This window comes from Centroberyx affinis, unplaced genomic scaffold (assembly GCF_046629955.1).
Source record: "Centroberyx affinis isolate AG114_WGS23_722 - 3 ecotype Tasmania unplaced genomic scaffold, CSIRO-AGI_Caff_v1 ptg007243l_1, whole genome shotgun sequence".
Lineage (NCBI taxonomy): Eukaryota > Metazoa > Chordata > Actinopteri > Beryciformes > Berycidae > Centroberyx > Centroberyx affinis.
In genome coordinates this window covers 133,427-155,768 of record NW_027283662.1, presented here as the reverse complement: position 1 = coordinate 155,768, position 22,342 = coordinate 133,427, and the positions used below count along the sequence as shown (strand labels likewise).

The 22,342-nt window shown below is 39.4% G+C and overlaps 1 protein-coding gene and 1 long non-coding RNA gene across 4 annotated transcripts; both read left to right on the top strand.

The window, feature by feature from the left end:
• Window positions 1-572: 572 nt before the first annotated feature.
• Window positions 573-15,034, top strand: LOC139639414 (uncharacterized). Its single transcript, XM_071513507.1, is given in 4 exon segments — window positions 573-626; window positions 7,627-7,719; window positions 9,998-10,226; window positions 10,228-15,034. Coding segments are annotated over 3 exon segments (3,759 nt in total). The 5' UTR covers window positions 573-626; window positions 7,627-7,634; the 3' UTR covers window positions 13,673-15,034.
• A 4,821-nt stretch (window positions 15,035-19,855) lies between these two features.
• On the top strand, window positions 19,856-21,743 carry LOC139639417 (uncharacterized). Of its 3 annotated transcripts, XR_011694868.1 has the most exons (4): window positions 19,856-20,254; window positions 20,491-20,544; window positions 20,751-21,035; window positions 21,300-21,743. It is a non-coding gene; the product is annotated as an uncharacterized lncRNA (long non-coding RNA). The 3 variants fall into 3 exon arrangements; XR_011694866.1 differs by having other exon boundaries at window positions 20,491-21,035; XR_011694867.1 differs by having other exon boundaries at window positions 19,856-20,544.
• Window positions 21,744-22,342: the final 599 nt, after the last annotated feature.

The window sequence follows — 22,342 nt, the reverse complement described above, 5'->3', positions numbered from 1 at the left end:
TTTTGTTGTGTTTATATAGCTGTTTTGAAGCCTTGTTCCAATAAAAAAAAAACTGGATAATATTTATGAAATATTTGAACTTGAAACAGATCAAATTTGACCCGAACACAATAGGAGGGTTAATGTGTGTTAACAGAATATTGAACTGGGGAACATAGGACCCTGGGAACATAAGACCTTGGGAACATAGATACGCTCCCAATATCATGATAAAATAAACGGCAACAGGCTTGGATCAAAATGGATGGTAAGTTGTTTTTTATTCTTTAGTTAGCTAAGCATATTAGCTGATGTCGCTAGCTATGCTAAGTGACAGTAGCTGACTTCCAGTGTTTCTGCCTCTGCAGGCTTCTCAAAATCAAGGCAGAGCACTGTGCGTTGCATTGTCGAGCCTACAAATCGCGTCCTGTCTGATCAAGGCCTGACATCCTGTGTATAGTATGTTATATTTTTTCAGGTCAGTGTGAAAGCATTATCAGCAGTGCAAACTGTACAGGGGGAAGTCACACCGTTTCCAGGAAATCAGCCTCAGCTGAAGAGACTGAAGCCGCCTCCTCAGTCCAGAGTTTCAGGTTATAAGGACAGAAATCAGTCTGCAGGCTCACAGGATCACATACTCTTCTCCTGTAAGTACTTCTCGCCCTACATCTGATGCTGTTTTTTGAATATAATGTTGCATTCAGCAGTCCTGATGCTTTACTAATCCTGCAAATTCTCATAGTTTTACTAAATCAGTTCAACGGTTTTTAATCTGCAAGTGCAATGACTGTTACACAGTCAGTGCAACCTATAGATAGTTATAGAATATCCTGTGTATCCATTTTCAAATTAAGCATTGAGGGATCAATAAAATCATCATCATCACCATCAATCAATCACCATCAAAATAAATAAAATCTGTTTTACAAAAAAAAAAAAAAAGATAATATCGGCTCCCGAGTTATAGAATTTTTTATTGGACTCAAATAACTGTAACTCACAGAAGACAATCCACACGTGTGTCCCACGTTGCACAAATATGTATTTTTCACTTGTGTTTTGTAAACTGAAACCCATAAAAATATTGAATAATTTGCAGAAATCCATAACTTATTCTGAATAAATGTATATTCATTTCAAATAAAAACTTTTTTTTTTTTTTTACAAATGTATCCAAATTGAAAAATTATTTAGCAAAATTTTGCATGTAAAGTGGTCTTGACACATTTGTGGATTGTCACATCAAACTAGCTCACGTTAGTTCAGGTAGAGAGCTGTCTGTGAGGCACGGATAGCAAAAAACTGATGGTGGCATCTACATCTGTTTATTTTATTTCTGTTTTATTGTATATGGTCTAGTTTATTACTGCTCATCTGTACATATGTCATCATATATGCATATATACATACACCAGAGTTTTATATACACATTTACACCTGTACATGTGGTACCATATATCTTGCAACCTGGGGCATGGATAGATAGTATCTTATGTTGATAGTATATGTATATTTATATTAATATTTGTATTCAGTGTTACTCAGTTTTTGTCTACATATTGCATATCGCAAAGGCACTTCTCCAGTCTCTGCCAGGACTGGTCTTTATCCCCTGTTATTAGGGGTTCAAGCCCGTCGGGCTGAAACCCTATTGTTTTTGTGCTGGTTTGTTATTATTGTTCTGCCGTGGTGCAAATTGCCGTGAGCTGGTACATCGCAGAGACATGAAATTTGGCCCAATGACAGTTACTTGTGGCTAGTTGTTGCTCAAGAAATGTTTACCCAATCGGCCTTAATTAAAGTTTTACTTTAAAGACCTTAACTTCCACACCGTTTGTCCAATTTTCATGAAACTTGGTCCACATATCCAGCTGACCATGCTCTACAACTTTTTACCCTCAAGGTCCGCCTGGAAAGTTTTTGAGATATTTTGAAAGTTTTGAAATACACATTTTTCTCCTCCTACACCGTTTGACCGATTACCACATAAATTGGTCTGTAGCATCTACAGACTAATCACATTAAAAGTTGTTAAGAGGTTGTTGATATCTACTGTCGTTTTGAAGATATTCATTTTTGAATTTGTGAGAGGGCGTGGCCTGTCAGCTAAATTGTTATAACTTCATGACCGATTGTCCAATCATCATGAAATTTGGTGAACATGTTCAGATATCATCAATGACCATGTGTGCAAAGCTGTTTTAAGATTGAACAGTAGGGGGCGCCACAAATGCCAAAAAACTGTATCTCCTAATCCAGAAGACGAAATTGCGTGAAATTTGGTACACATGTTCAGAGAGGCTGTACTAGTTAAAATCAGACGTTTGTCATCATTGATGAAAGTGGGCGGGGCCTATGGTGTAATAACCATGTAATAGTTGGTAAATCAAAGTCCATTTGCAAAATCGGTCCCAAACTTCTCAACTTTGTCTGGAATGGCATTTCTGATGTGTGTACCGAATTTTGTGCGATTCGACCAGAAGGGGGTGCCACAAATGCCAAAAATGGGCGTGGCCTAACACAAAAATGGCCATAACTCCACACCCGTTTGTTCAATGATTACAAAACTTGGCAGATATATCAAGGGATATATTTGGACAATGTCCTCAGAACCACTGACTTTTTTGCGACATCAGTACCGTTCAGAAAAGGCTTGAATCACTTTCATGGCCACTTGCGGCTATATTTCCTATTTGTTTTAGTCTCTTACCTTGTCTTTTCTATTTTTTATGACTATATTGTACCTTTCTACCCTGTAACGTACACGTTATTTTTCACAACTCAATGTGTACCGTGAAGAACATTAATGTACCATATAGGGTATTTATGTCACCTTATGTTTTGAGAGTGTAGGTGTAATGTAGCCAAACAGAAGTTTCTCAGCAGCTATCATGTCCAACATTTAAGTTAAATTGGTTCATGTGTTCTCTATTTTGTTTACTGACATGGTGATAAATGACTATAAGCAAAATCTTGGGATTTATATATATTTATATGGCTCAAATATGAAACAGACCACCGCATCGTCCGACAGAAATAGAAGCTATGTTTATGTTTAAAGTTGCGGCTCCGATCTGGCTCCGTTTCACTGAAGTAAACGTATCTGATCCAACCCTTCAGACACAAACTCACAGAACAGAAACCCACCCGGTGTAGCTGAGCTGTAACCAGCAGCAGTAGCTGCTTGGAGACTGAGCACAGTGTTGATAGTGGCTTGGACACAACAGGCAGAGTCCACTGATGGTAGCAGCTGGGACAGGAGAGATGAGGTCAAGGTGCTGCTGAGATGACAAACATCTGCCTGCCTGACCTGAATCTGCCTCTTGATGCCCTCGGCTGTGCCGTGGAAAACAAGATACACCTGATGGCCACCACTAGTGGGAACAATAGATACAGACGTTCTTGGGCGTCGTAGTCGGTGCTATCAAGCCCTCAAAACCCACCTATTCACTCTTGCTTTTGACCTCTAATCTTCCACTTCTCCCCTCTCCCCCTTTCCTCCATCTCGTCTCACGACTCACACTTTTTAAAAAAAAAATTTATATTTCCTTTTCTCATCTATTTTTATCTTTTATATATGTCTCCATTAAAATTGCTTTATCCTGTGTATGTAAGGCATCTTTGAGCACTGAGAAAAGCGCTATATAAATGTAAATGTAATGTATTATTATCAATCAGTGAAATTTGTCTGCGGCTGGAGTGTTTAATTTTAGAAATGAAACAGAAGTTTAATATTGGTAACCATGGTATTCCATACTTAAATTATGTAAATAAGTAGGCTAACGTTATTAACTCACCAATGCACAGGCTCCATGCAAACCGTCCCTGAGTGAGTGAATAACCACTTTCTGGGAAGGGAAGAACGTGACAGCAATAGTTGAGAGATAATCCAGAATTCATATAATTCCCATAATTGTGTAGAACTCGGTTTATATTTGTGAAAATGAACAGCTCTCCCCTTGAGCTACAAATCAGAGTCAAGGCTCTCTTGATGATGAAATCAAGAAATTAATACTGTAGATGCTTCATGATTATCAGTGTTGGGCAAGTTACTGAAAATTAGTAATTAGTTACAGTTACTAGTTACTTCTCTCAAAAAGTAATTTAATTACTTTACCAATTACTGCATAATAAAAGTAATTAGTTACTAGGGAAAGTAACTTTTGCCTTACTTTTAAATGTCTGCTTCAATTCTCTTATTACACATAACTATATTATTTTAGTGTTGCTGTGGCACAGTGTGGGACAAGACAACTGTCAAATTTTATCTATCATTGTGCCCATTATCACTATGATGAAAAGTAAGAAGTGGAACAATAAAACACAATAGATATGTTTTGATAGGTGTATTTATTGTTGCCTCACAGGCTTCAGATCAGCATTAGTTCATTGTGTGGGCGGAGTTACCGGACTGGTAGCAGTGCTGCCAACTCTTTTCCAAGGAAAGTAGCTATTGGCTGCTCAGAAAGTCGCTAGAAGATGCCGGATGATGTCATACGATAATTTGCATATCAGTATATAATGCTGCACTTGTTATGCATGCCGCGGCGTAGCCCGTTTTAATATAAGTTCTGACTCCGCCCACCCGGGCAAGTTTCGGCGTACGGCGGTAACAATTACAAGTGGACCCTACAGTCCCTGCTGTGGGAAGCTGTGATCATCAGACTCTCTGGATCAGACAAGCAAGTAGAGAAAACCGGCATCAGCCAAACCAATTTATTGCCAAATGCTTTGGGATTCAACACATTAACTTTGCTTCCCATGGTCAGAAAAAGTCTCCAGATTTGTCGCTAGTCGCTTTTGAGAAATAAAGTCTCCAGGGAGGTCGGTCGTCTTTTGATTCACTTGCGGCACCGTAAAGTCGGATGATCATAAACCGGATAATCCAGTAACGAGTAACAAACCCATTTAAATTTCAGTAATTGTAATTGCGCTATTTAATTTGAAAAAGTAATTAGTTACATTACAAGTTACCGCCAAAAGTAGTGGAATTACTTACTTTGTAACGCGTTATTCCCAACACTGATGATTATGAAAGTGAACATTTTATGAATACTTTGACCTATGGTGATTTTATCAAATGTGAACCACTTCATGCATCCAGGTTGTCACTTACTCACTGGCTCGCTCACTCACAATTTCATACTCACACACAGTATATGACACTGTGTCCTAATTAGCTGCCATAAACAGGGACATTTTCTGATAACTGTTATCTCTCTACTGAAATAAAACTCAATGGACCAACCCTGAAAATTGTCTCTTGCTGAGTTACAGATCAGGTCTTGATCCTCTGACACCTTCCTTAAGAAGAAATTTGTTTCTGATTAAAAATACTGAGTGAACTGTACAAGATGATTGGATTAACTGGCAGACTTTCCTCTCAACACAACATGTAACACTACAAGCAGCACTTACTCTTGCTGTTCATAATCAGGAAGTACAGTAACAGAGTAGAGAGAGAGGACAGCAGTAAGAGACTAGGTCACATCTGTAAACTAGTCAGGAAACATTACCAGGTGGTTGATATCAGAAGCACATTCAGAAGCATTTATTCTGTTATTTCATTCCTATGTTTATGTTCAAGCACTTTGTGACATCTTGATGTTAAAAGGGCTTTATAAAATAAACTTGTTGTTTCGTTTAAGTTATGAAATGTTAAAAATAGCAAAATCATGATTCATTTTGACTAGCCCCTAGCCGTGGGACAGTTGTCACCATCGATTATTTGCTATCCATGCCTCAAATACAGCTCTCTCTACCTGAACCTGTACCTATCTAACATGAGTGAGTTTGTACACAATTACCACAGCTAAGGCTAGCTAATGACAGTCATGGTCTGAATCACGACCGGTAGGTTAAATAGAGATGCTCCACTTTGTCTCACCTCCTGTCTAAAGCCGGTCTCCAGTCCTGCTCCATGTTGTGTCCTGTGCTGTATCGATAGGTAGCCAGACTATCTTTCCAGTCTCTGCTGATGGAAGAGGAGCTAGGAGCGCCGTGCATCCGACCTCCTCTGTGTGTGCACATCGCCACCTGCTGGTGTAGCTAGTAATTGGATTTTTTTCTATAGATAGAGACGAATTGGACAGAAAGTCTGAGAACAAAGAGAGTCACAAATGTCACATGGTGCACAAACCAACATGAAGCTATCCACAAATTTATAAAGAACATTTTACATGCACATTTTTGCCCTGAAAATGTCTTTGGACACATTTGTAAAAACGCATATTATTTTTATTTTAAATGAATATACATATATTCAGAATAAGTTATTTATTCTGCAAACTATTTAATAATTTATATATTCTGTATATGTACTGTATATAGTTTACAAAATACAAGTGAAAAATACATGTTTGTGGATGGTGAACACACAAATTGCATCCAACCCCAACTGCTTAACTCCAACCCTAACTTATAACAAATGTGTTTTAATGCAACTCCAACAAGAACCAGTGTTAACCTGTTGGTACCAAGGATAGTTCAGCCCATAAAGAGGAAACTGTTGCCTGGTCTCCAGCCCCCATGCATCTCAGTCTTCAGCACTTTTTGAATTTGCATGGTGATTCATAGCAGTCTGGACACAAGCCTGTTCACTGGCAGTTATTACAGACAGATACTGTCTGACAAACCTGTTGTTATCATAATAACTGCCCCATTCATGTAATAAAACTTACCTGCCATTAACCTAATAACTTTTTTCATGTTATAATGAATTGAAAATCTGAAAATTCAACTGTCACTCATTCACACATGTGATTATTCACTATGGTGCTGCATCTGAAAAATCAATGAATCTGGATAAAAAAAAAAAAGAGGTTTCAAGCTTCCTGCCAGTGTAATACAAGTCTACGTTAAAATGTATGTAATGATACATATGGGGAAATTGGGTTTTACTATAGCACAAACACTATAGTCAACTGGAACTGGAAGGCTCTGGTGCCTTTGACCTTTGACCTACAGGAACTGACTGTCCAACACCAGAATTAAATATCTTTTCTAATAAATATATTTTCTAATATTTTATCTTTATTTTATTTTTATTATTGTATTACTATTTTACTTATTATTTTACCCTCACCATTTCTATCTCTTTTGTTGTTTCCTTGTTTTAAATGGTTATCTGTTGTTTTTACTTCATACATCCATATAATATCCAGCACTTTGAGCAGCAAATCATGTACAAAAGGCTTTTATTATTATTATAATTACAATTTAGGCATTTAGCAGATGTTCTTATCCAGAGCGACTTGCAGTTAGTGCAACAGTAAAATAAGTGAACATTCCTCAGCCAGATAATTCAGTGTCATGGCAGTCTGAACATTGAACAAGAGGTAAAGTAAAAACTGCTATCAGCAGGCATTAAGTCATTAAAGAAGTGTATGTATAATCTAATAACATAATAACACATATATTCATAGATGGTATATTATCTCCCAGTAGCTCTGTTGTGCTGGTTAGATTATCTCACTGACACTGAATATCTTGTTTTTACCAGTGATTCCCTCATGATTTCACTCTGCACCTCACTGCAGTTCTGCTGTGTTGCAGCAACTTTACAAAGTGGGAAATAAATAACATGGAGGACAGCAGGAGAGTCACTGGAGTGAACTAACAAACTGTTGTCTGTTTTCTCCAGTGCAGACTGAGCGATGGAGACGATGGAGATGGCAGCGCTCGGCCGGCCTTTCAGCCTTGGGATGCTGTACGACTGTCGCCAAGACTCACTGGTTCCTGGTAAGTCTTTAATGTAAAGCTGCTAAATGTAATGCAACTGGGCAACATCCAAAACATTCACTAATTTAAAGTAATAATCTTCAACTTTTTCATATAAATACATGTCTGTTCTGCTCCTCTCTGTCTGCCTGCTCTAACCCAACATTGATCCAACCTATATCCAGTTCATGAAAGCTTTTCCATTTGCTCTTCTAAACACTCAGGTTAGGGTTGAACAGAAAATCCAAAGAAAAATAAATATATTATTCACTCAGAGCAACCGTTTCTGAACCAAAACCAGAGTGAACATTGGTGTTGCCTTCCAAAGATGAACAACACTTCAGGATGAGAAGGGACGATGTTGAGAGAAGTAGATGTGTGTCTTTTTCTTTTGGACTGTTGAGTTTTGCTGTCATTTAAAAGCTGCAGTCCACACTGAGTATCAGTCATGTTGGGCCAGTGCCGACACTGAGTGCAAAACACCAAAGAAATTACAGCTTATCACCAAAGTTGTGTCTAAAATCAAGAACAGGATTTTCACGCATTATCAATTTAACAACCATGACAGTTAAATTTTCCACTCAGTAGGTCATGCCAGCTCAGAAAATGAAGTGTACTAGGTGTCATTGCCAAGTTGTACACTTCATTTGAGTTGACATGATTAGCCAGACTGAATGGATTGATAATTTAAGTGTGGTTGTAAATTGAACTAGTGAATATGTTGTCAGTGTGTTGAATTTCCCATTGTTGCCAAATGTGTATGATGCAGTTTTCTGTGCTGAAAGAAACTACCGTTTTTTCCCCCTTGGAACAAAATCTATATATAAATATCTTATCTCTCCATTTTGACCTTTTCCTCCTCATTTACAAAAGATACAACAGATAAAATGTTTAGCAGCTGACACAACAAATGGAGGTAGGAGGCCAAACTAGATATTTAGCAGCATCCTCCAGATCTACTTGATTCACTAGTCCAGGATTCCAGGAAGGGAAATGCACCACTAGAGGGAGCAATCATTTTAAATTTAAAGTTTGTTTGTTGTTTTGCTTTCTCACTTGAGATTTAGGAGGCTGACAGGATCACCTGCATTTGAAGAAAGTAATTTAAATAAAAAAATAAAAAATACTACAATCTACCATTTGAGAAACCAGAAACACTCTTGGAAATTTACTGCTGGTATGAAAGTAAAAATCACTTAAAAATGGTAGGAGTTATTAGTTAAAGGAATAGTTCGGTATTCTGAACCCTGGGCCCAAATGACCTGTTTTCGGTCATGATCCTTATTAGTAGAAACCAGAACTTCGCCCGTCCGGTAACACCAGGCGGCCCCCTCCTACTCTACTGCAATAGAAACCTAGGGGCATACGCCACAGTCTTTGAAAACTATGATAAACATTGTTTTTCAAAACATAACGCTCACACTATAATCATACCAGTGTGTTATCTTGAAAAGAACAATTAAAAACCAAGCTTTCTGTCAATAGTTTTGTTCTATTTGGATAGGAACTACTTTTTCTCAAAAACACACTTCCTTCTAAACCGGTGTAAGCTCCACGAGAGCCAGAAGAATCCAAAAATAACTGCTGACATTTGTATATTGAATGTAGATATTGTATAAAAATGATGTGATACTTTTGCCACTAGCTACTTCTAACTGTACACTTAGGATAGAATTAAAATGACCAAAACCTTATTGTTGCTGTTAAACAAAAATGGAATATGTCTTAATATTAAGCTTTTCAGGAAGTACAAAAACAATTCTTACCTTTCCCACTGACAGCAATATTTTGCTGAGAATATGAGTGTGTTTTGAATACATTTCAAGGCTGTTAGCGTCACCACATTCAATCAAATAATAATCTTTATCTGTATAGAATTATATAGTCTATAGAGGACCATGTGAATTTAAATATGACAAAACAACAAAATTTAAATTGCAAGGTTTTGACACACCAGCTATGTTATCTTTTTATCTCTTAGGTCTAAGCCAAAGAGCTTTGTCTACTCTTGCCAACCTTTCCTGAAAGGTTTCTTGCAATCATGTGATTTGAATTGTTGGTTATAAGTGGCCCGATGTAGTTTACCTCAGTAGTTTAGATGTTGTGCTTTTATTGTGTTTTCTGACATACTTTTTGTTCATATTCCCACCATGTAATTACTTTTTCATTTCTATTCTGTTGATTTCACCTAAAATGTAGTTCACCTGAGCATTTCTTTTTCCATCTGTACTGAAAAGAACTGCAGCCTGGCTGTGTGGCAATAAAAGTAAGAACTTAATTTTTTTCCCTTCTGTTGCAGGCTTGACGTTGTGGGACCGTGATGCCCTGGAAAAGGATATACGAGAAAGACCTCAGCACAACAGTGACTTTGAGATAGTTGCATCTGAATCAATTGAGGACAAATCTTCAGCATTAAATGTTGAAGCCTCCCTGAAGGCAAGTTTCTTGAGTGGACTGGTACAGGTTGAGGGATCTGCCAAATACCTAAATGATTGTAAGACTTCACAACATCAGGCCAGAGTAACACTAATACAAAACTACCACAAAGTTCCAGGAACTGTCAATGGATCATCTTGGAAGAGGAAATGTGAAACATCAATATGTTTTTGATAAAGGAATAGCAACACATGTAGTCACAGGTATCCTTTATGGTGCACAAGCCTTCTTTGTATTTGACCGTGAGCTGTCCAAAAAGGAGGATCGTCAAGAAATTGAGGGCAATCTGAAGGTGATGATCAAGACAATTCCTAAGCTTGCGATAGAAGGTGAAGGTGAAGGTTCCCTGCAAATGAGAGACAAGGACACTGCAAATGTTGAGAAATTCTCCTGCAAATTCCATGGGGATTTTTCCCTTGAGAACAATCCTGTGTCTTTTCAGGATGCAATACAAGTCTACCAAAGCCTTCCAAAATTACTGGGAGCAAATAGAGAGAATACTGTACCAATGAAGGTCTGGCTGATGCCCCTGAAAATTTTAGATTCATCTGCTGCTCAACTTGTCCGTCAGATAAGTATTAGATTAGTGCTGGAAGCTCAGAAGGTCCTGGAGGACTTCAGTGAGCTGGAGATGAGGTGCAATGATGCAATGAAAAGCACTACAGCCCAACAATTCCCACAGATTCACAAAAAGCTGAAAACTTTTAAAGAATTGTGCTCTGAGTACAAGCTGGAATTCCAGAAGACCCTGGCAAAGAAACTCCCATCAATCCGGGGAGGTGGAGAAGAGGAGGCTGTGCTGGCAGAGGTCCTGAAAAAGAGACATTCTTCTCCATTCAACAACAAAAACCTGAGCGAGTGGATTGATTGTAAAGAGAAAGAAATCAACCTCGTAAAATCTCTTACCAACATGATGAAAAACACCAAGATTGTCACATCTGGAAATGCTCTTGACCAAGAAATCCTCAGTGCAGAGCATGCTGTGTGCTTTGCTTTCACCTCACTGGAAAACACTGAACCATACCTCTCAGCTTTATCAAACTACTCAAAAGAAACACCCAAAGCAGAGAGTCCTCAAGAAATCACATATCATACTGACAGGAACTCACAGGAACGATGGTACCTATCTTTTTTTTTTGCTTTTCTTTTTTTATTTAGGGCCATTTTTGCCCTTACTAGACTGTTCAAAGTTGAGAGAGACAGGAAAGATCAGGAGAGAGAGGGGGGTGACATGCAACAAATGTCCTGGGCCGAACCCGAACCCAGCACTTACCATTTACATGGTACATGTCCTAGACCACTGAGCCAGCAGGAGGCCCCCGAACAATGGTACTTTTCAAAGGAAGTATCAGAAACCATGAGGCAAAAAGCAAAGCTCTTCATTGATTTTGCAGAGACCAACAAGGACAACAATAACATTAAGTTCCTAACAGCAGGTATGAGAAATGAGACACAAAAAGGTGCAAGTGTCCATCTATATAAAGAAGGCTTCTTAGTCACTGAGAACTTTGAGCCACCTTCAAAGCCTGAAACACCAGCAGGAAGTGACACAACCCATAACAGTGTGACAGTGAACATTTCCCCACCAAGATTTGGAGCAGAGGACGTCACCCACTACTCTGTTGAGTATTGTGCCAATGGAGAAGGTGCTTGGCAGCAAAAGATAGCAATGAAAGCTGAAGAAGTCACAGTATCTGGTCTGACTCCTAACACAGAGTACATGTTCAGATGCAGAGCAGTGTGCTCAGTAGGTGTAGGGCCAGCCAGTGAAGTCAGTGGTTCCATTAAAACCTTACCCACTAGTCCTCCTGGAAAATTTCAAGTTGAACCAAAATCAAGTGAGATGTCAGTTAGCTGGGAAAAACCTGCTGAGCTTGGCAAAGGTGTCAACATTTTGAAGTACATTGTGGAGCATGCAAAAGCAGCCCCCGAGGTGAAACATGAAGAACTTGAATGGAACCAAAAGGTGTCAAGAGCTGAAACGGCCGTCATTTCTGGGCTTCAGCCAGAGACAGAGTACGCTGTCAGGGTCAGATGTGAGTGTGGTGTAGCTGGCAGAAGCAAGGAAAGCATCACAGTTAATGTCTGGACAACAAAGCGTGAATCTGTGCGCCTCGCAGAATCCCTCAAACGTACAAGCAGACTTATAAATTCTGAATCACCCTCAGTTTACAAACTTCCTCTGCAGAAAAACAATACCTATATATATGGATGCAGCAGCTACAGTTTTGGCAAAGAAAGCATGAGGCGAAATCGCACTATAATGGTTCTTGGAGCAACCAGATCAGGAAAGTCCACTCTCATCAATGGGATGATCAACTACATTGTTGGAATAGAGTGGAATGACGATTTCAGATTCAAATTAATTGATGAGGGACAGGTGAGATCACAAGCTGAAAGCCAGACTTCTGAAGTCACTGCGTACAAAATCAATCACCAAGAGGGGTTTAAAATCCCATATTCTCTGACCATTGTTGACACACCAGGCTTTGGGGACACAAAAGGAATAGAAAGAGACCAGGCGATCACAGAGCAGCTGCGTAATCTTTTCTCAGCTAAACTCGGTGTCATTGAGATTGACGCTGTGTGTTTTGTAGCTCAGGCCTCTTTAGCACGACTCACACCAACACAGAAATATGTGTTTGACTCGGTGCTCTCAATCTTTGGCAAAGATGTGGCAGACAACATCAGGATTCTGGTGACATTTGCAGACGGCCAGTGCCCACCAGTTCTCGAGGCAATCAATGCCTCTGGGGTCCCATGCCCTAAAACAGAGAAAGGTCTGCCGGTTCACTTCAAATTCAACAACTCAGCGTTGTTTGCAGACAACAAGTCATCTGCAGAAAGCAACACAGGTTGTGATGATGATGAAGATGATGGTAGCTTTGATAAAATGTTTTGGGACATGGGTGCTAAAAGCATGAAGAACTTCTTTGCTGCTTTGAACCTCATAACCACCAAAAGCTTGGCAATGACAAAGCAGGTCCTCAGAGAACGAGAGCAGCTTGAAAATTCTGTTGAAAATTTGCAGAAGCAGGTTAAACTTGGGCTAGCTAAGCTTGAGGAGATAAAACAGACAACTGAAATTCTTCAGCAGCATGAGGCAGAGATCCGCAGAAATGAGAAGTTTGAGTTTGAAGTTACTGTCAAAAAGCCTGTTATTTCCAAAACTGGAAACTGGGTTTATGAGGATGTTAAAGAAAAGCGAACAGTGGAAGAGCTGAAAAACAAGTATCAATCAGCCACAAAGGCCAAGATGTTCATTCAGGGCTTGATGAAAAAGCTGGAGGGTGAATATGATCATGTGCAGCTTAATGTGGTGGTCCTGATTGAGAGGTCAGCCAAGTGTTTAGACAGACTCAAAGAGATAGCGCTGAAGCCAAATCCGCTCTCCACTCCAGAGTACATTGACTTGCTCATTGAGGGAGAGAAATCTGAGGCCAAGTCAGGCTGGATGGAGCGTGTTCAGGCCCTGACTGCCATGAGAGAAAAAGCAGTGACCATGGCTAAAGTAGCCAGAGGAGAGAAACTCCTCTAAAGTCCACCCACTGGTGTCTGAGCCAACAGTTTGAGTCAAAACTCAGCTTGTACCAGCTGTTATCACGGTTATGGAAACAGCACAGAAATAGTAGTTTGGAGCCAGATTTCCTCAGATATACTTTTTCATATATACTTCTCATATATAAAAAAAAATCATGTATGCATACTACACATTTTGGTAGCACTATACATTATAGTACAAGCCCGACTTTATTTGGCACTGCAGTTCCATTGGTGTTATCTAGTATTTTCATAATATGTATTTGTAACTATCTCATCACCCTATTGCACCAAAGAATATAGTAACTACAGAGTAAGATCAGTGTCATATTCAGTAGAGTATTATATAGTAATTATTCAGTAATGATTGCACAACTTACTACATTAATGTAGTACTGTTATTATGCTAATAGTTACTTAACCGAGAAATGACACATAATTACAAAGAGTTACTCGTTATTATCAGAAATTACCAGTTACTTTGTGATCATTTCTATGTAATTACACAGTAATACCCTGTAATTTGTGTACCGTAATCTAAAGTGCTACCAACATTTTTTGTTATTTACCTCTTGTGTTTCTTTTATTACATAAGTGTTGAATCTTATTTGTGTTGCATCCAGTTTACAATATTCGCTATAATGCTTTTTTGTCATCACATTCCTATCTGAGGCACCGTAGGTCTCATGCTCAGTTTGAAGGATTCTTTCCATCTGGACCTCATTTTGTTTTCCTTCCTTCATATGAGGTTCATTCATATGTAATTTAATGACAACTGACATGAAAGGTGTTGACTGCCACTGATTTAATGTTACAATAGATGAAACCTTAATTGTCCTGTGGGTTAATTATGTGACACAGTATGGTTTTATTACTTTATTGATTGTTGTTGTATTGTGGAATTATATTCTTTGTTACTGAATCTGAAAATCAGAAATAAAAGAGCAATGATGAAATGAAATTAAGTCTGAACTGAGTCCTCACACACACACACACACACACACACACACACACACACACACAGGCCTTGAGAATAATGGAGGGTGTCACCTTGATATACTGTTTGTTCTTCCACCAATTATGTTCTTGTAATGTAAACGTAAATGTAAACGTTCTTGTAATGTAAAAGCCTTGTAAGGACTGTTGTTGATGTAAATGATTTTATTGTAAGTCTTATGGGCATGAACAGACACTTGCACCAATTCTCCTGGATCTGGAATGAACTTTGTACAGTGGTGTGAGTCACCTTTGTCACTCTATCTAAATGTTACTATGTGATATTATGTTTTATGTTGTGATATGTGTTTTTTACTTGCTGCAGCACAAATCGCCCATCTGGGACAATAAAATTGACTTGACTTGACCTCATTGAGGATTGCCATACGTCCCACCCCCCCACCATACACACACACACACACACACACACACACACACACACACACACACACACACAGAGACTGAACTGAGCTCAAAATATTCTGAACTGAAATTAATCAAACTGAACCTAAGCAGACTAGAAGACCACTGGCTGACTTTCTGACATTTGTGAAATTATTATTTATATGTATATTTATATATTTGATATACAGTACAGGCCAAAAGTTTGGACACACCTTCTCATTCAATGCGTTTTCTTTATTTTCATGACTATTTACATTGTAGATTCTCACTGAAGGCATCAAAACTATGAATGAACACATGTGGAGTTATGTACTTAACAAAAAAAGGTGAAATAACTGAAAACATGTTTTATATTCTAGTTTCTTCAAAATAGCCACCCTTTGCTCTGATTACTGCTTTGCACACTCTTGGCATTCTCTCGATGAGCTTCAAGAGGTAGTCACCTGAAATGGTTTTCCAACAGTCTTGAAGGAGTTCCCAGAGGTGTTTAGCACTTGTTGGCCCCTTTGCCTTCACTCTGCGGTCCAGCTCACCCCAAACCATCTCGATTGGGTTCAGGTCCGGTGACTGTGGAGGCCAGGTCATCTGCCGCAGCACTCCATCACTCTCCTTCTTGGTCAAATAGCCCTTACACAGCCTGGAGGTGTGTTTGGGGTCATTGTCCTGTTGAAAAATAAATGATCGTCCAACTAAACGCAAACCGGATGGGATGGCATGTCGCTGCAGGATGCTGTGGTAGCCATGCTGGTTCAGTGTGCCTTCAATTTTGAATAAATCCCCAACAGTGTCACCAGCAAAACACCCCCACACCATCACACCTCCTCCTCCATGCTTCACAGTGGGAACCAGGCATGTGGAATCCATCCGTTCACCTTTTCTGCGTCTCACAAAGACACGGCGGTTGGAACCAAAGATCTCAAATTTGGACTCATCAGACCAAAGCACAGATTTCCACTGGTCTAATGTCCATTCCTTGTGTTTCTTGGCCCAAACAAATCTCTTCTGCTTGTTGCCTCTCCTTAGCAGTGGTTTCCTAGCAGCTATTTGACCATGAAGGCCTGATTCACGCAGTCTCCTCTTAACAGTTGTTCTAGAGATGGGTCTGCTGCTAGAACTCTGTGTGGCATTCATCTGGTCTCTGATCTGAGCTGCTGTTAACTTGCGATTTCTGAGGCTGGTGACTCGGATGAACTTATCCTCAGAAGCAGAGGTGACTCTTGGTCTTCCTTTCCTGGCTCGGTCCTCATGTGTGCCAGTTTCGTTGTAGCGCTTGATGGTTTTTGCGACTCCACTTGGGGACACATTTAAAGTTTTTGCAATTTTCCGGACTGACTGACCTTCATTTCTTAAAGTAATGATGGCCACTCGTTTTTCTTTAGTTAGCTGATTGGTTCTTGCCATAATATGAATTTTAACAGTTGTCCAATAGGGCTGTCGGCTGTGTATTAACCTCACTTCTGCACAACACAACTGATGGTCCCAACCCCATTGATAAAGCAAGAAATTCCACTAATTAATCCTGATAAGGCACACCTGTGAAGTGGAAACCATTTCAGGTGACTACCTCTTGAAGCTCATCGAGAGAATGCCAAGAGTGTGCAAAGCAGTAATCAGAGCAAAGGGTGGCTATTTTGAAGAAACTAGAATATAAAACATGTTTTCAGTTATTTCACCTTTTTTTGTTAAGTACATAACTCCACATGTGTTCATTCATAGTTTTGATGCATTCAGTGAGAATCTACAATGTAAATAGTCATGAAAATAAAGAAAACGCATTGAATGAGAAGGTGTGTCCAAACTTTTGGCCTGTACTGTATATTTGATATCTTTTATATATATATTATATTTTATTTATATTTTATATATATATATATATATATATATATATATATATATATTTTTTTTTTTTTTTTAATATTATATATTTTATATATATTATATAGCCATGACCCTTTCGCTTCTAGAGTTGAACCTAATGTAGAAACACGGCCCAGATGTTATGTTAATATATTAGTGTAACAGTACTGCTGATAACATCTTCATATACATAAGAAGAAGAAGGTCACATCCCTGTTACAATCAAATCAGATAGATCTTAATAACTTCAATAATCTGCTGCCTGGAAGCTGAAGTTTCATCTTCCCTGCATAGCACCCTCCTCAGGTCTCTACTTCAGGGTTCCCACAGACCTTGAAAATACATTTAGGACTTAAATGTTTTTGAAAATGAATGGATGGCCTTGAAAGTACTTGAAATATATCGCCCAAATTCATCAGTATGACACAGTTAACTGTCCCAGGATCAGCAATTCCCATCCTGAGGAAAACCCTGGGATGGAGATCTGCAGTTTTAACATGAAAGATTTCACCAGGATTTCTTGACAAGATCACATGTAAAAATTAGGCCTCTATGGTGTCTAATTTTACCAGGCAACTCTGAGTCCTTGAATTTCACCAAACAAGACCTTGTAAGTCATTGAAATGAGTCTGAGAGCCCTGCTACTGGCTGATTGGAAATGATCCCCTGATATAAGATGAGGCAAACTTCCATCCATCCATCCAACATCTACTGACTGTCAAAAAGTAAGAGCAACGTGTGCCGTCCCAAACTAGACACACCGATGAGTTGAAAATGACACATCCTCTTTAAAAGTGTTTAGATTTGGGAAATAGAAAAATAAAAAACAATAACTCATGTATATTTGACCCCAGATGATAGCACACAAAAGTGTTGCTTAAAACATTTATTTCCATTGTGGTCTTCCAGGGAATACAAAAAACAACCTGACACACAAAACACAGTAAAATCACGATCAAAAACTGTCATATTTTTATGAATACTGGTCCCTTCTCAGTTTCCTCTAAAGTAATGTTGCCACTTCCTTTTTAAACAGCTTTGGTAGGAGAGGGTTTGATTTTCAGGGGAGGCAGAGATATCAGGAGCAAAATGAGCTTCAAGCTGCTGAGTTTTTCACATTTGGGATTATTGAAAATATTGAATATGAACCATAGTAATAGGAGATTTCAGAGATCCAGGGGCAGTGCCATTCATAACATTATACATATGATTAAGTGTCAGCTGTTCAACAGGGAATATTCTGGTTTGTCCAAAGTCCTCAAAGCCGATGTGAGTCCTGAGTGGAGCATTTAATACAGCCTGTTTCAAAAGTAGCTATACATTTTTATAAATATTATTAATAATCACTGTATTATTTCAAGGTACACTTTAGGTTGTGACTGGAAATTTGACGATTGAGTGACTAAAGAAGTTGGAAAAAAAAAAACGAAGGCTGGTTTTATGCGGTGAACTATGTAGTTGCAGGTTGCAAATTGCATGAAACATAATTTCCATGCAACTTGACAGTTACACGAAGCAATTCAAAAATAATCAGTCTCATGCAACACGATTTAATAGTTTATTTCACTAAAATTAGCTAGCTAGATTGGTAATTTTTCATCTGTCATATTGTTTTCTCGTTATATTATATCAAGTGGGAAGTGTCATTGTAACTACATTTGCACCTTTGTATCTTATTTCCTATCATTTTCTCACTGGATTATATCAATTCGGACGTGTTGTATCACTTTTTCTTCTGGCACTGGCTGGCTACTTTGTTTCATAATGTCTGTCCCGGAGAATAGGAAGAGAGCTGTCGGTGCATTAATGCTTATTGATATGCTGGAGGAAAAAACACGACCTAAAAAGGCTAAACGTCTGTGGGTGAAGGACTGGCTGCTCAAAAGAGAGACCAATGGATCATTTCACACTCTGTGAAATGATGACTCTGTGAAGCTTGATCCAATGATCCTCCGGTGAGCGCATTCTCCCTTTGATTCAAGGAAAATAAATAAATAAATAAGTAGCTCTTTGTTGCCACCTTGTGACATCAGTATGACATTGTAGCTTGATATGTGATTGTATTTTAGATAACAGCTCTGATTCTCATCAAAACTTTATATTAAAGCATTAGTGAACATTTGTTTCTCAACACTTATGTGACCACTATACTTCACAACATGTTAATATTATTTTGTTTTTAACCCATATAGATCCTGGCTCCGCATGGATCAGAGTACATTCCAGGCTCTACTAAGTATGGTGACGCCTCACATCACAAAAACAGACACAGTGATGAGGGAGCCCATCAGCGCTGCAGAGAGACTGGCTGTCACCCTCAGATTTCTGGCAACAGGGGGAATCATATGCATCTCTGTCTTTTGCATTTAGAATAAGTGTTCCTGCCATCTCTGCCACTGTGATTGAGACCTGCAACGCAATCTACAAGGCCTTTTTTCCCCACAATTTTAAACAACTCATTTTGTGTAATATTTTGAGCCAAAGCACACCTTAACCCTTAAATCAAGAAATTGAATGGCTATATTGATAATAGAAGAAAAAAAAAAACTAACAGAGGGGATTATTGTTATACTGTATACCGGCATGGATATCTGACTTATAACGATCTGTCTTTCCATCTATGTGCACAAGGTCCTGAGGCCAGTCTATCTGAGGCCAGTCTGAGGCCAGTCTATCTGAGGCCAGTCTGAGGCCAGTCTATCTGAGGCCAGTCTGAGGCCAGTCTATCTGAGGCCAGTCTGAGGCCAGTCTATCTGAGGCCAGTCTATCTGAGGCCAGTCTGAGGCCAGTCTATCTGAGGCCAGTCTATCTGAGGCCAGTCTGAGGCCAGTCTATCTGAGGCCAGTCTATCTGAGGCCAGTCTGAGGCCAGTCTATCTGAGGCCAGTCTGAGGCCCAGGGCTTTGAGGAACAGTGGCAATTTCCCAACTGTTTTGGTGCACTGGATGGGAAGCACATTGTAATGCAGTCGCCTAAACATAGCGGGTCTCATTTCCACAACTACAAGGGCACCAACTCAGTCGTGCTCATGGCTCTTGTGGATGCAGACCTAAGATTCATCTACGTGGATGTGGGCACCAACGGCAGAGTCAGTGATGGTGGTGTATGTGTGACAGAGTTGTTATTGCATGTATAATTACACTAAACCTGTTATTTTAATTTGTATACCTGACAGTTTTCTTCTACCTCCACTTCTGCTGTCATATAGGCTGCAGTATGTACAGTAAGAGCCCCACCTCCTGCACCCCTCCTTCTCCTAGCCCCCATAAACTTCCTGTCCCCCCTTCACCTCTCCCCTTTTGCTGTGTTCCCCAATGGGAGAGGTGGGTGTCATTTTTCCTCCTGTATTATCACAATCCATCTTATAGTTTCTAATCATTTGTATTTCTATTTTTGTTATCCATACTGTCATAAAGTCTGGATGCACCTGTTAGTTTATAGATTGTCATTTATTGGCCCTTATATAAAGTTATATTTAACAACAAAATCTGCTAGCTAAAAACTGTATGAGTTAAGCTAACATTCCCCCTTTTTTTCTTCATTAATTTCATTTGTGTAGGAGCTGGAGTGACATATTCACTTGGAAGATTTGTTTTGCTTTATTTCATGTCAGGTATGTTTACTGTGTTTTATTTTATATATATATATATATATATTTAAGTTTTGCAGTACTGCTGTATGTTTGAGTAGCGTCATACTGTAGTTTAAGCCACAATCCTGTGGTGACGTTAGCTTGCCCCTTTTTGCTGTGTTCCCCTATGGGAGAGGAGCTGGAGTGACATTCACTTGGAGGATTTGTTTTGTTTTATTTCATGTCAGGTCAGAATAAACGGACGTCAGGTCCAAAGACATCGTGGTTTTGGGTCCTTCCTTCACCTCCCACACAACGTAGAATTTCACTGGTTACATATGGAACAAGAGCAACCTTGGGACAGCTCTCCAGAGAGGGACCCTCCAGCTACCAGACCCAAAACCTCTGCCATCCAGGACCACACCAGTGCATTGTGTGGTGGTAGCTGATGAAGCATTTGCCCTGAAGACAAATGGGATGAAGCCTTAAAACAGGGCACACCTCAACAGAGAGACCAGAGTTTTCAACTACAGGTCAGTTTTTCACATTAACTTGACTGTATTGTAGTATTTGTGTTAGAAAATTTACCCTGGGGTGCCCTGGTGGCTCACTGAGTAGAGTGTGTACCATAAGGCTCAGTCCTTCCCGCAGCGAAGCAGGTTCGAATCTGGCCCTTTGCTCCATGTCCTCCCCTCTCTCTCTCACACTGTCTCTATCAATAAAATGCCTAAAATAAATCTTAAAAAAGAATGAGCAGGATAATTGTGATGCTTTACATGATTTTATGTTTTATTCAGACTTTCGAGAGCGAGGAGATGTGTGTAAAATGCCTTTGGCATCATGGCCAGTCGGTGGAGGGTGTTCCACACCGTTATCCTCCTGGAGCCAGAGAAAGTCAGGGATCTGGTTCTTGCTGCTGGAGGACTGCACAACTACCTCCGGAGCCAGAGGAGCACCCGTCAGGTCTACACCCCACCTGAGCTGATGGACAGGGAAGATGTTGTCAGTGGAGAAGTGATCCCTGGGGAGTGGCGTCTGGACCTGCACATTCCATGCTACGTGTTAGATCAGCCTGCAACAACTACACCACAGCAGCAAAGGAGGTCAGGGAAGAGTTCAAGAACTTCTTCAACAAAGAGGGCGCTGTCAGCTGGCAAGCAACCCTGAACCACTGAGGACATCAGATTCCTGAATCCTTTGTAAATAATGTAAATATTAAACATCAGTATGAATAAAAACAGTATCGATACAAACTTTTGTTATGTAATTTCCCTCATTCTTGCTGTATTAATGTCAGTTGCTGCTATGCTGGTAAACTGATGCTGGTAAACACCTTTTTCACTCTAGGGGGAAAATAAATAAAAAATAATCCAGAATTTGGGAAAAATAATTCTTTAATAAATAAATTATAATACAAAGTGTTCAATAAATAACAAATAACATACAAAGAAGATGAAACATATTAACGTTACAGAAGAGGAGACAGATGTGGTCCTGGACGAGCTTGCTGCTCTTACTTAAGTTTCACTCATTACCCAAGTCATTAAAAAGGTGTTTCAACATAACCTGCTGAATCTCAGCTTTGCAGAGCTCCCTGTTCTGAAACCCCAAGCCCTTCAGAGTTTCAGCAACATATTTGCCAAAGTTATCAGTGGGATCTACTACTGTTGGCTGCTGCAGACAACTAAGTATGGTACTATAAATTTCCATCTTGGTGGCATCATTCTCTTTATTATCATCTGCTCTTCTTTTCCTTTGTTTTGGTGTTGGTGCTTCAGGGTTAGTCAAGCTGGAGTCACTGGTACTTGGACCGCTGTTGGCACTGGTGTCCCCATGATCC